This window comes from Pundamilia nyererei, unplaced genomic scaffold, assembly GCF_000239375.1.
Source record: "Pundamilia nyererei isolate P.nyererei 1_Seehausen unplaced genomic scaffold, PunNye1.0 scaffold00002, whole genome shotgun sequence".
Lineage (NCBI taxonomy): Eukaryota > Metazoa > Chordata > Actinopteri > Cichliformes > Cichlidae > Pundamilia > Pundamilia nyererei.
In genome coordinates, this window is record NW_005187403.1 from 5,571,564 (window position 1) to 5,583,818 (window position 12,255).

The 12,255-nt window shown below is 42.0% G+C and overlaps 1 protein-coding gene across 5 annotated transcripts in view; it reads right to left on the reverse strand.

Moving 5' to 3' along the window:
* ntng2b (netrin g2b) overlaps window positions 1-12,255 on the reverse strand; it is a 77,025-nt gene that overhangs the window by 31,342 nt on the left and 33,428 nt on the right. For all 5 annotated transcript variants that reach the window (XM_005720244.1, XM_005720243.2, XM_005720245.2 and 2 more), the window contains exons 4-6: window positions 2,886-3,064; window positions 1,792-1,821; window positions 670-858 (exon numbers count right to left, since the gene is read on the reverse strand). In XM_005720244.1, coding sequence (XP_005720301.1) covers window positions 670-858; window positions 1,792-1,821; window positions 2,886-3,064 — 398 coding nt within the window. The remainder of the gene's footprint in view (window positions 1-669; window positions 859-1,791; window positions 1,822-2,885; window positions 3,065-12,255) is intronic.

Here is a 12,255-nt window from a genome sequence, read left to right on the forward strand (position 1 = left end):
CGTTACTCCCCAACACTGTTTATTGTAGCATTATGACTAAATTTAAAAGTCTACGTGAGATATTCTGTAAAGTTTGTGTCCTTCAAACAGGACTTTAAAAGGCTCTCTGAGGGTTGTAGTCCTGTTTATGTAATGTTAAAGCTCCTGTCAGGCTTACCTAAATCAAAGCAAATGAGTGGGTTCTTTGAGTTCCTGTCGTCAGCCAAACAACAAAACTGCTGCGCTGTTCAAAACATGCTCTTAATGGATTTCCTTAAGACCAAAAAAAACTATCACAGCTCCTCCCACTTTCTAAGTGCTTTCCTGGTACAACATGAGAGGTCTGCTGCTTACCAAAATAGCAGGATTTAATTTAGTATGAAAGCAAGCCGCGCTTTACAGGCCACTTTACCGTACAGTATATCGAGGCGGATGACCGAAATGTTCACATCTATCCCGGACTGCTCAAAAATCATTCAATCTGAATGAATAAACTCTGAATGACCTTGATGACCTTGCTCTCAAGATAAGACAACCAGCTTTTAACATTACCATTAGAGACAGGCCGAGCATTAACACCACAGAGGCACGTTGCTCATCAGAACTGCTTTTGCATCATATTGAGGACATACTGAAAAAGTATAAAGCATCAACTTTCAATCTACCTATTCCTAATCTACTTTGTCGCACCTTCCTGAAGTGGTTTGTGGGTAACAGCGGGAGACCGTTCAGCTTCAGAGATGGTTGTGGTTGTTTCCACGTCGCCCTCGGGCCCGCCCTCACCTTCAGTTTCACCCTTAGTTTCAACTCCAGCTTTCACCTCTGTCCCGTCATCAGCTTTGGGAGCGGTAAACGTCCTAGATGAAGTTCCTGTTGTGGCTATTTGGCAACAACAAGTACAGATCTCCATTAATAAACAGAAGCTAAATGTGTGGGTAGGCTGAAACTGGAAAACCGAACCCGTAATCATCCCATTAGCTAGAATCATTATTTTCTTTGATAAATAACACCAATTTTTTTCTTTTCATTCTCTAAATAAGCAGACAGTTGTGTCTAACTGTCAGAGGAGACCATTTAAAAAAGAAGGCTTCTGCAGTGCAGTCCAATTGCTCAGTCTATCCATGCATCAGCCTTTACTGTTGGGCCATGTGGAGAAAAGCCCAGTGCTGTCAGGGTTGATGTTGCCACTTTGCCGATCGTTTCTGTCTAACAGCTCGGAGGCTGCGAGTCTCTCCACAGAGAGAATCCCTAATCAAATTCCCTTTTATTCCTGCCTCCCCACGCTCCTCACCCGGAATCACACTGCATTACAACACACTAACATATGCCCACATCCTTCTCTCCCTTTTCGTTCTCTCTCTCTCTCCCTCGCTCAGCTCCCTTTTCTGCTCCATCCACCCGCCATTCTCTCACTCAGCCCTCTCTCATCGCCCCTTTTCTTCAATCCATCAACAGAACTGTCTTTAGTCTAAATAAAAAAAACAGCAGAACTGTGGAAGAAATCCTCCTGTGCAGGTTAGTGTGATGTGTTGGGATGAAAGGACATGGGCGACAGAGAGGCCTATTAATAATGAAGCACGCGGGGCTTGAGCTGGAGCAAGTGAGGAGAGGAGATGCAGAGGGGGGGAAGAGGAATGACTGAGTCGAGAGCCAGCTGAACATCACAAAGAGAGAGAGCAGGGTGGGGTTTAGGAGATCCAGATGGCGAGGTGTGGGGTTAAAACAATGCAACAAAAAGGGGACAGAGACGAGACAGGGAGAGAAGCAGAGTGGAATAGCACTTCTTCTGCTTCGCTTTGCATTATTACTTACTAGAACCAGAGGGGGAACCAGCAATTGTACCTGAAAGAGAATAAGAAAAGGGAAGAGGATATGAGATGAGAGCTTGTTTATTTATGCATTCAGTTTGCCTAAAGACTTGACTCTGCCTCATTCATCAGACTCAGGTGGCAGAGAGAGCTAAAGAGCTGCTCTGCAAAAATAAAGGCTTGTTTTGGACTACCTCTCAAAGTCCTGAAGTAATTACTGAACCCGCCTCCTCCATTCTTCCTAATTTTATCTTGCTGCTCTCTCTCTAATCCCCATATTTACGGGCGCTCATCACATATGGATGTTTTAAGAGAGCACTACCACTTTGCTACACTCGCATCAAAACTTTCGCCTCTCTTGCATATTTTTTTTTCCCCGAGATTGTACTAACAGTTAGCCTAGCCCGAGCATGCATAATGCGATCTGTAGAGGCTCTTTCGTGAGCCGTGGCTCTTGTGTAGCATTTCGACGGAGCGAGCTGCAAACATTTGAATTTTTAAAATTCCACTAATGGGATTCAGTTTAAAAAAAAAAGAAAAAATGGGCGGTGGGCTCGGGAGTTGCGTCGGTACCATTAGAACTGGGTCGGAAATGTCAGGCAGATTTAAAACAAAAGGCTAACAATAGAGCCATTCTCTGCAGTGTGTTTGTGTGTGTGTGTGAGTGCACAAGTACAGGTGTGCAGTTGCGGGTTTCTGTGTGCATCTCTTGTGCTCCTAAGTGTCTCAGTGTCTGTTTGGAAGGAGAAAGGCTAGGGAGGGGCTGCCCTAGATTATTATTTTATCATATCTAGCTACTGTAGCTGGCTACTGAGAGGATTTCCTCCCCACACACTCCCACGTCATGACACGGCTCTGATGTGCTCTCTGCACAGAGGTGACAACAACTCAGCCTCTTCACCCTTTTCTTTCTTTTCCAGCCTGCTTTCATGCAGGACGTCAGAGTGATAGAAAACCTCTTTCATAAGTCGGCAACGATGGAGGCCACGGTTCAGATTGCTTCCGCAAAAAGTAGTCTTACAGTTGTGCAGCTCTATTATAATAAAGAAGGCTGATGGGTGTTATTAAAAAGAGTCAGTGATGTTATTTCTAACTTACACGTGTTGGGGGTTCCGTTGGGTGCCGGCAGGTAGGAACCTGCTTTCCAGGACTTGGCTTTGAAGCCCTTCTTGCAGCGCTGGCAGTCCTGGCCTGTGGTGTTGTGTTCACACTGGCACTGGAGGTTCCCGCCATCCTCATCTGGCAGGCACTGGGAGGCGTGGAGGTTACACTTACACCTTAAACAGAAATAGAACGGACGCCCATAAGACAAAATGTTCATGCGATGTGTGAGAGCTGACTGTGTATAAAGCTGCGGGAATAAGCTGTAATCACACCCAGGTTACAGTTACAGTGTTAATCATACTCTGTATTTTTCATGTTCACCAAAGTGCAGCTGTGGACTGCTGAGTTCCCTGTGCACAGACATGCCGCACACTTCTTGTTCTTGTGTTGAATTCTTTAGCGAATACTCTAAATCAGCGGTCCCCAACCCCCGGGCCTCGGACCGGTACCGGTCCGTGAGTCGTTTGGTACCGGGCCGCGAGAGATGAGGCTCAGGTGTGAAATGTATAGTATTCAGGGTTTTTATCGTTTTTCAGCGTTATTTTGTTATCGTTTTTAACTCGGTTTTCCTGGGTCTTTTCACGTGTGTTATGAATAAATCTTCTGTTTTTCGGTACCGGTACTGGTTTTATTTTGTAGTATTTATCCGCGACACCTTAAAGGCCGGTCCGGGAAAATATTGCCGGGCATAAACCGGTCCGTGGCGCAAAAAAGGTTGGAGACCGCTGCTCTAAATTACAGCACGTCACAAAGAGTCAACTAAGTGTGGCCTCGCCGGCGCACTTGTACCAAGCAAACGAGACGAGCAGAATCATAGTTAAAAAATTGCGATGCCCTTGAGACTTGTCACTGTGATAGGTTTATTACTTAACTCTGTTTTTGCTCTCAAATGTATTCAGTGCTTTCTCAGAAAGTACTGGCAGAACTTCAGCGCCCATTTCTATTTTGATGTTTGCTGGTAAAGTTTGTACAGTTGCCAGTCCATCTGATTCTGTTTTTTTGTATTTTACTGGCAGCTGTACTCACACTGACAGTCTAAAGTGACAGCAATGAATTAAACTGCTTTAAAAAAAAACCTTGCCGGGTAACAAAAGTCCCAACTGAGTCAAAAACACTTAATTCATCAGTTTGTCAGGTGATAGAAAATAAATCAGCAGCTATTTTGATAATCTTCTCAGAACATTATTTCAAATTTTTTGGGTGCAAGAAGTCATAGGTGAGGTTTTTCTTTTAATCACATATAATATTAAACTAAATATATTTGGCTTGTGGGGCAACTTAAAAAGGTCGATCTGTACTCCTGGAAATTTTATTAGCCCTTTGTCACACATTGTACAATATTTAGTACTACCACTCTATAGGACATCTGAGCATTAATATGATTATAATAGCCAGTAGTATAATAGTATATGAAATAGAGAAGTAACTGACAGTAGAACACATGAGATATGAGTAATAAATACTCATATGATTTTTTTTTTACATTTTATTTATTTGACTCATGATTTTTTTTTCACATTTAAACATATCAATGAACAGTGATCGTAGTAGTATTTTTAATATGTTGGTAACAATGGGATAATCTGCCAGCACATCAGTGTAATAGCTGGACTAACTAACTAATCCCTTTTTAAAAATTTTGTGATTACTCTCAGTATAAAAGTATCAGACGTCTCAGTCACACTAACAGGATAAGCACTAAAACAGACAGAAGAAAATAATATGAAAATGATAACAAAACAAAATAGCAGTGACTGTGTATGTTGGAACAGGGTAAAGGTCCTTTACCATAATAACAACATGAAATGAAATAGAAACTGGTAGCGTTTAGCAGCCCGCAGTCATCAGAACTTTTACTGAACTTTACAAGGGTCTTCAGGTAGCGAACACACAAATCACAACAACAAACATAACATTTTTTACTGTATTGTCTTGAAACAAGGGAGCCCTGTATGGAACATAATGCCTGAAGGTATTTCAGTATTAATTACCGGTGATATAGTGTTAGAGCACACCTAGATAAAATACAGATCACCTCAGTTTGGTCTATTAAGGACCCCCGTACACCACACCTGATATCTGCACAAAACCGCTGCCAGGCAATTTAAAAAAATGAACAAACAAAGAAAAAAGCAGTGGGACTGTACTGCTATTTAAATGAATTCCAGTACAGAGTGATGCATCACTGATAGTAATCTGATATGCAGCAGTAGTCTGTAGCCAGTAGTCTGACATGGATCACTGGTGCATATCAAACTACTGGTGAGACCTAGGTGAATGTTAGTATGGCATCTATGTGGATTTATTTTATTGTTACTAATATTTTCATTGGGTATTTGAACATAATTTACAATTGTAATGTTATTTAGAAGTTATTTGGAGTGTGTGGATCTTCACTTCATGACATCATTCATGTTAGTAATGGCCCTCTATATTAGACTGCTAGTAGCCCATGACGTTTGTAAAATGAACATATAGTACCCCCTTTTAATTTAAATAATGCACTCATGAAATTATTTAATCAAAAGTATGTTACCATATTTTTAATATCTTTCAAAACATATTGTAAAGATATTACTACGCTGCGATCATTACACAAATTATTATTGCCAATATTAATATGTAACTATAGTAACAGTGGAATCAGCTGATTAGTTTAATCATAAATTAATTAAAATCAAAAACAATGACTGAATTCAGTTTAATTCAATGTTATTTGCAACAACATTTGTTTACAATACTAGAAAGGAAAACCCAACGACAAGACAACTCCCTATGAGCAAGCACTTTGTGACAGTGGGAAGGAAAAACTCCCTTTAACAGGAAGAAACGTCAGACTCAGGGAAGAGCAGCCATCTGCCACAGCTGAAGTCAAACTGGGAGCTGGTTCCATAAAACACAGCTAAAGAACCACAAGCAAGCCTGCAGTCCGAGAGTGGCGTACTCTATTTGAGTGATATGGTACTATGAGATCTGCATAGTGTAATTTTATCAGCTTATTTATTTGCGAGTCAAAGTGCATGTTAATGTTGTTTTTCCCTTCTCAACTTCTCAACAAGAGAAAACAAATCAGAGTACACTGAAGGTGCCACAACTGTTGATAATCTATTTCTCCACTTGCTTTCTGACACCGTCATTTCTGAGCAAATTATTGTTTGCAATTAGTGCCGGTGAAATTCAAGCATCTGAGCGTAGGTGCTTCTGTGGTTGTGTGTGTGTGTGCGCACCTTTGGGCAATTGACCTCAGCAGAGGACAGGGCCCAGGTGGGCTGATCCAGAGGCTGAAGTTCTGCCAAAAAAAGGAAATGAGGATCTTAAGGACACTCGGCAGCTACGACTTTAAATTACAGCCTTTTCCAGATGAGCGACTGGACTCCAATCTAGTTTGTTCCACTGGAGTGAACACCTATCCGTCTGCATCAAATATTCAAAGAATGGCCTCTGTATTCTGATGAGATGACTACTTCAATCTTCCTTTTGCATCCTTTTTTTTGGGGGGTGGGGGGGTGGGGGGGACTTTCAAAAATATGAATTATGATGACTAAAACTTAAAACGGAAAGAAATCGAGACAGTTGATCTGCACCATGAGTCTTACACAGAGTCGCGCAGATTACCTCAGTTTCTCTCCGATCACTGGAGGAGTTGACAGGATGTGCCACAGAGAATCCATCCACCAACAAGGCCTTGTTTACTGCCTGCTTCCTGAAGGACACGAGCTGTCCACTTAGCAAAGACGGAAATTGAACATCTCTTTTTCATGGAGAGAACGGTGCGTGCGCGAGAGCGAACGTGTTTCAAATGAGACGAGTGTGTGCGTGCGCGTTTGTGTGTGTGTTTCTGCTTCGTGTGATGCATTTGTCTGCGAGCGTCGATGACAGACAACAGATCAGAGAAGCTGAGGCGCGGTGACTAATGCCGGCACTGAGTGACTGACAGCGCCGAACATATCACTACTTCTCATCTCCTGTATCTTCAGTGATAAATCTCATCTGTCTCATCTTGAAAATGTAAGCGGGCTGAGTCCAAAACCTAGAAGCTGGAGATTAAACACAATGCTGAGGAAGAGCGAGCGGTTTCTAGGTATGCTGCTGTGCATTTTCAGGCTCACGGGCCTCATACCATCAGAAATAGCCTTCTTTCTGTCACTTAGCTGGAGAGCACAAAAACCTACGTGTGTGTTTGTGTGGGTCTGTGTTTCAAGTTGTGAAATATCACTTGCTTTCTCATCTTAACAAAATTCTCTGTTAATTAACTCGCGTTCAGGAAGCCTCAGAGTCTCACAGGCTGAAACTTTTTCTCGGACGCTTCATCTCCTTGACCTCCTTTTCTGACTCCTTCCACACAGGACAACCCAGGAAGACTCGGAGTACATCTAGCCTTGCACTCTTTCCGCATGAATGATGTTGACACTCTTGACTTTTCAAGTGCAGTGTTCCTGTAGCTCTCTCTGTCTCTCTTTCGGATGACAGCTTGCACTGGGATTTTTCCCGATCCCTGTCTCCAGTCCCCCCGCACACAAATAATACATGGGCACAATCATATGTTAATGTGCAAGATGTCTGCCTTCGCTGCAAAGTCATCAAAGTGGGAGAATCAGCTCTGAGCTGAAGGAAGTTAAGATGGGACAGCTGGATCCATCACAACAGTCTATTTGCTTGGAGTGGGAGAGACAGGGGAGACGAAATTAGAGAAGGTGAGCGGAGGAGGAGAGTGGGAAGGGCAAGAGAAAGCAGGGTAATAAGAGTGTCTAGGAACAGGGGAAAAATAAAGAATGCAAATGAATTCCGGTCTATACAAGAAACCATACATTTAATTAGCTGCTATGATATCTAAGGATATTTTGCCTTAAAGGTAGTCTTGGTTTCTTTGATGCTTATGTGATCCCTTGCATGTTTGTTCTTCTCTCTCACACATGCATGGACACGAGTGACATAATGCATATTTCTGCCAATAATTTTACACAACTCTGCTGACCTACATGAGGCCATAATGCACCAGTTAGGCAGGAGTGTGCCAGCTAAAGCAGAAAGTAGACGACTGCCTACTAATGAACATGAACAAACACACTTTTTTTTAGACTTCTCTTGTGTTTGGTGAGAATACAGGATATAAACAAAATTGGTGTTATGTTAAGTGAAGTTCACTGACTGCTGCAGGATGTTAACAAACCGTGAGCAGAAAATGTATTGCCCAACAAACCATGGGCTGTGTGACACTGTTTTTAGTTAAGAAAATGCTTGATGAACTAGCTGTGACTTCTTCTGCACCACCTGAAGTGCACGATGTACTAGCTTTCCAAATTAGCGTGCTTTGATTCCTGCAAATTGGTGCTTTACAGTTTGAATTGTTAGTGACAAACTCATCCAATTTATATACATTAAGCTCTGCAGTATAAAATAATTACAGCAGACTTTAAGCTTTTGATTCATATGTGTCCACTTATTTGTCCAGACTTTCCCTTTTATAAATATATCTCCAAAGTTCCAAATAACACAACCTAACTACATCCTGGCCATGAAAACAGGAAATGAAAATCTATTTAGTTGGATTTAAACATATTTTGTAGAATTGCGGTTATTAAATATCAGCTAATGTCATATCATGGGAGCGATCTACATACACTCCATTAACCTACACTACCATGAGGCGATACCTGGACCCTACAGAGGTTGCACATGTTGTCCAACACCTCCGGGATGGCATGTGTGCCATTGCCAGCTGTGTCTCCCAGCACAGAGAATGGAGGCGATTCTGGAGAGCTGGACAGGACCGTAGAAGGTCATTAACCCATCAGCAAGACCACTGTCTGCGCTTTTGTGTAAGGATAAACAGGATGAGCACTGCCAGAGCTACAAAATGACCAGCAGGGAATGTCTCTGACCAAACAATCAAAGGCAGACTTCATGATGTTGTCCTCAGCACCGTGGAGCTGGTGGAATACGAGTATTGGCAGGGTCTGGAGAAGACCAACAGTCTTCTCATTAGGACCATGTCCTGACGTTGTCAGACATGCATACGAGCACGTGGGGGCTGTAAAAACTATAACATTTCGTAAAACGGACTAACCTGCCGCATCAGTGGGTTGCTAATTTTCATTTCCATCGAACGACGTGGCATCCTTTGGTTCCTAACACATTACCCAGTCCATATCAGTGTCGATATCCAACATGTTTCTTTTCCCATTGAGATCTGATGTGCCTTTAATTTTTTTGAGCAGGGTATTTTCAGGTTACCCTGAAACAATTTTCAGACATATTGCAGATTGGTGGTTATTATAGGGCATATAATTATTATATCTCTCTATGTGCATCTGTGTCCAGCCCTGTCTGCCTTTGTCTTTGTCCATTCTCCCCGCAGCGTGTCTGTCTGAAGTCATGTCGGCCATGTGTATTTAATGATATGAAGACTGCCTGTTTTAGACAGCAGAGACGCAGCAATTAGGGGAATAAATAAGACGAAAGATAAACAAACATCAAGGGGGAGTCATGTGGTGGCAGAGCCTGAGAAAGCAGCTGGAAGCAGCAGTTAATGGGGCTTTATCTGTCTCTTTACTGTAGTTGAAGCATATTCCTCTATTCCTCTCTAGGGACACTGCTATCACTCCCTCTCTCCTATTTTCCGTTTTGCACTCTTCTCCCACTGTATCTGTTGCTACCCCCCCCCCCCCCCCTCCAAAAGAAAAAAAAAAATCCATCTCCTCCACCCTTTCCTTTGGCTCTTGATCTCTGTTTTCTCATTTTATCCTCCATCTTTTTCCCCCTTCTGTCAGTTTACGTATGTTCCCCTTTTAGCCAGTCGCATCAGTGTTCACCGAAGAGTGCATTGACTAAATTGGGTTGCGGACATGTGTTTGAGAGGAGTGGGTTGAGTAGAAAATAGAGGGGATTTAGACCATGTGGGGGGCTGAGCAGTCAGTACAGCAGGGAGTGGGGCAGTTGTGTCAAAGCCCTGACAGTCTGCCTGCCTCTCCGACTACAGCGGTGAGAGTTGGAGGAGGAGTAGAGGGAGGGTCTGCATTGACGTGCTCTAACCTGTGATGACAGACCGCATTGATGCGGCTCTGACCCAGCAGGAGGACTCCCTCCTTCTCCACTCTCTGTTCGATCAACCGTCACTGAGAAGGCCCACTCGACACTTGCAACTATTCCCTCTCTGGAAACCGGAAAACTCACAACTGGCTAAACAACCTGCTGTAGTAATAGTAGAGAGAGAGGCTAATAGGCATTGTGTGTCAGGGCCTGTTTGCCAGAGACAGAAAGCCTTAACATCCAGAGAGACCTGAATCATATTAAGATAATGACAAAACTGACTGCTTTATGAATCTGTTTATTTCTATACCACACAGGAATGAGGTAGATGGATATACATAATGTGTGGCTGTATTAAGTATTATAATAAATTACATTTGTATTATGATTGTGGTTTTAGCTAAATTGTAGAAAGAAAAGCACATTTCAGTAACCTCAAGCAAGTGTTTTATGTGCTGTGCCCATAAAACAGTGTAATTATACTACGCGGTACACTTATGCTACTGTTCAAACTGTGTTTGTATTGCAGTGTTGGATATTTTGGCATCCAACAAATGAAACACATTTTCAGTGAACTGATAGATTTAGTTTGCAGCTCGCCAGATTTCCTCATTATGTTGATTAAAAAGTGTAATCCTGATATTACATAAACACAATTTCTGTGACAGGGCTGATAAAAGAGGCAGAGAAGTGCACTATAATCATAACGAATGCAATAGTCCAGCAGTTTGTCTACAATGCCAGATTTTGTACAGATTCGATTTAGTTTCTGTGGTTTTGAGCTCGTAGTTTGGTCCAGAAACTTTTTGCAATTTATATTTTGTCAATTGTGTCTAAATGTTTGACCTTCTCTGTGCAGAATGATGCATATTTGATGGGTTTGAGTCTACAAATTGTTTTTTCTGTGCCCCTTGAATCAGAGTTCAAAACATGTTCTGAAATATAAATTTTTTTGTTAGATCACAAATAGTTTGGAAGACCGATTGGATTGAGTATAAAAACGGAAGAGTGAAGGGCATCTTCAGTCTAACTTAGAAATGAAAGAAAAACAATGAAATCATTGAAATGTTAATTTATAGGCAGAGGTAATAGATGTACCTTCAAAATTTAACTGGCTAATTCAACTTTCTATGCAAGAACCTTATCAAATGTAAATTCGTAGCACATCACACATTTTTTTAGTTCTCTAAACAGTTCTTATCATGATCACGTGCATAAAAGTGTGCTTTTCTAAACTGTTTGCATTCACACGGGCAGATAAGGGCAGTATTTTCACTTTTTTTCTGTGTTACAGTTTGTTTCCTTTAAGTTATTCAGTGGTTCAGGTATTCATTTCCTGTTACATTTTCAAGCCTTCTGTCCCTTGTATCTTGTCTCTAGTGTTACTTCCTGTTGGTTGTTTTCTTGATTGTACTCAGCTGTGTTTAGCTCTAAATACCAATGACTTTGTGGAAAACCGTATTTGCATACACGTCGTATACGTCCTTCCCCTAGCTAGACGATGACAGCTGCAGGAAAGTCCTACGGCACAGTGCATCCCAAGCATACGAGGAAGCAACCGAGTATGAAGTGGGAGTTCCATGAAGCGTAGATCATTGATCAACAGCACGCCTTATTGGCTTCTGCTGAAGTCTTTATCACCACGTCCCCTCCCACTTCCTCCCCTGCCTCGGCTTGTAAATTCAGAGCAGCTAATTGGACATGACTGCGTTTATGTTCCAGCTTCATAAATTTCTTTCTCTGAAGGGAGAGGATCGATTTTCCTCGAGTGCAACCTTCCGTAGCAGCACGAGCTCCTTCAAACGTTCCCTCTCCTCTCTACCACACCTTATCTTTTTTTCCCCTCCCGCTCAGCTATCCATCCATCCACTCACGTGTACTCCCACTTTCGCTCCAGACTAAACAGGTAATCTATAACTGACCACCCCTGCTATTGGATGGTGAGCAGGAATTACAGTTTGCCTCTTTTCACAACCACAGCAGTTCTTTCACATCTTTTCTCTCAGTCCCTCCCACTCTTTCACATTAATAGCAGAGCTGATGATATCTTTTTAAACAAATCATTCCTCCCAAGCACTTTATCGGTCATTATCTAATGTAAACTGTTGACAGCAGAAAAAACACAGATGCTTTAGATATATTTTTGGAATCAATCCTTCCTTCCCTGCCTTCCATTTTTTTAGTTTGAACTTTTTGCTTTGTTCTTGGGTTTTTTTTTGTAGAAAGGTTTTTAAAAAGAACATCTACTCGAACAAGGGGAAGGCCTCAGGAACTATGTGTTTATGGGCTACCATTCGTTGTAATACACACACACATGCACACACACACACACACA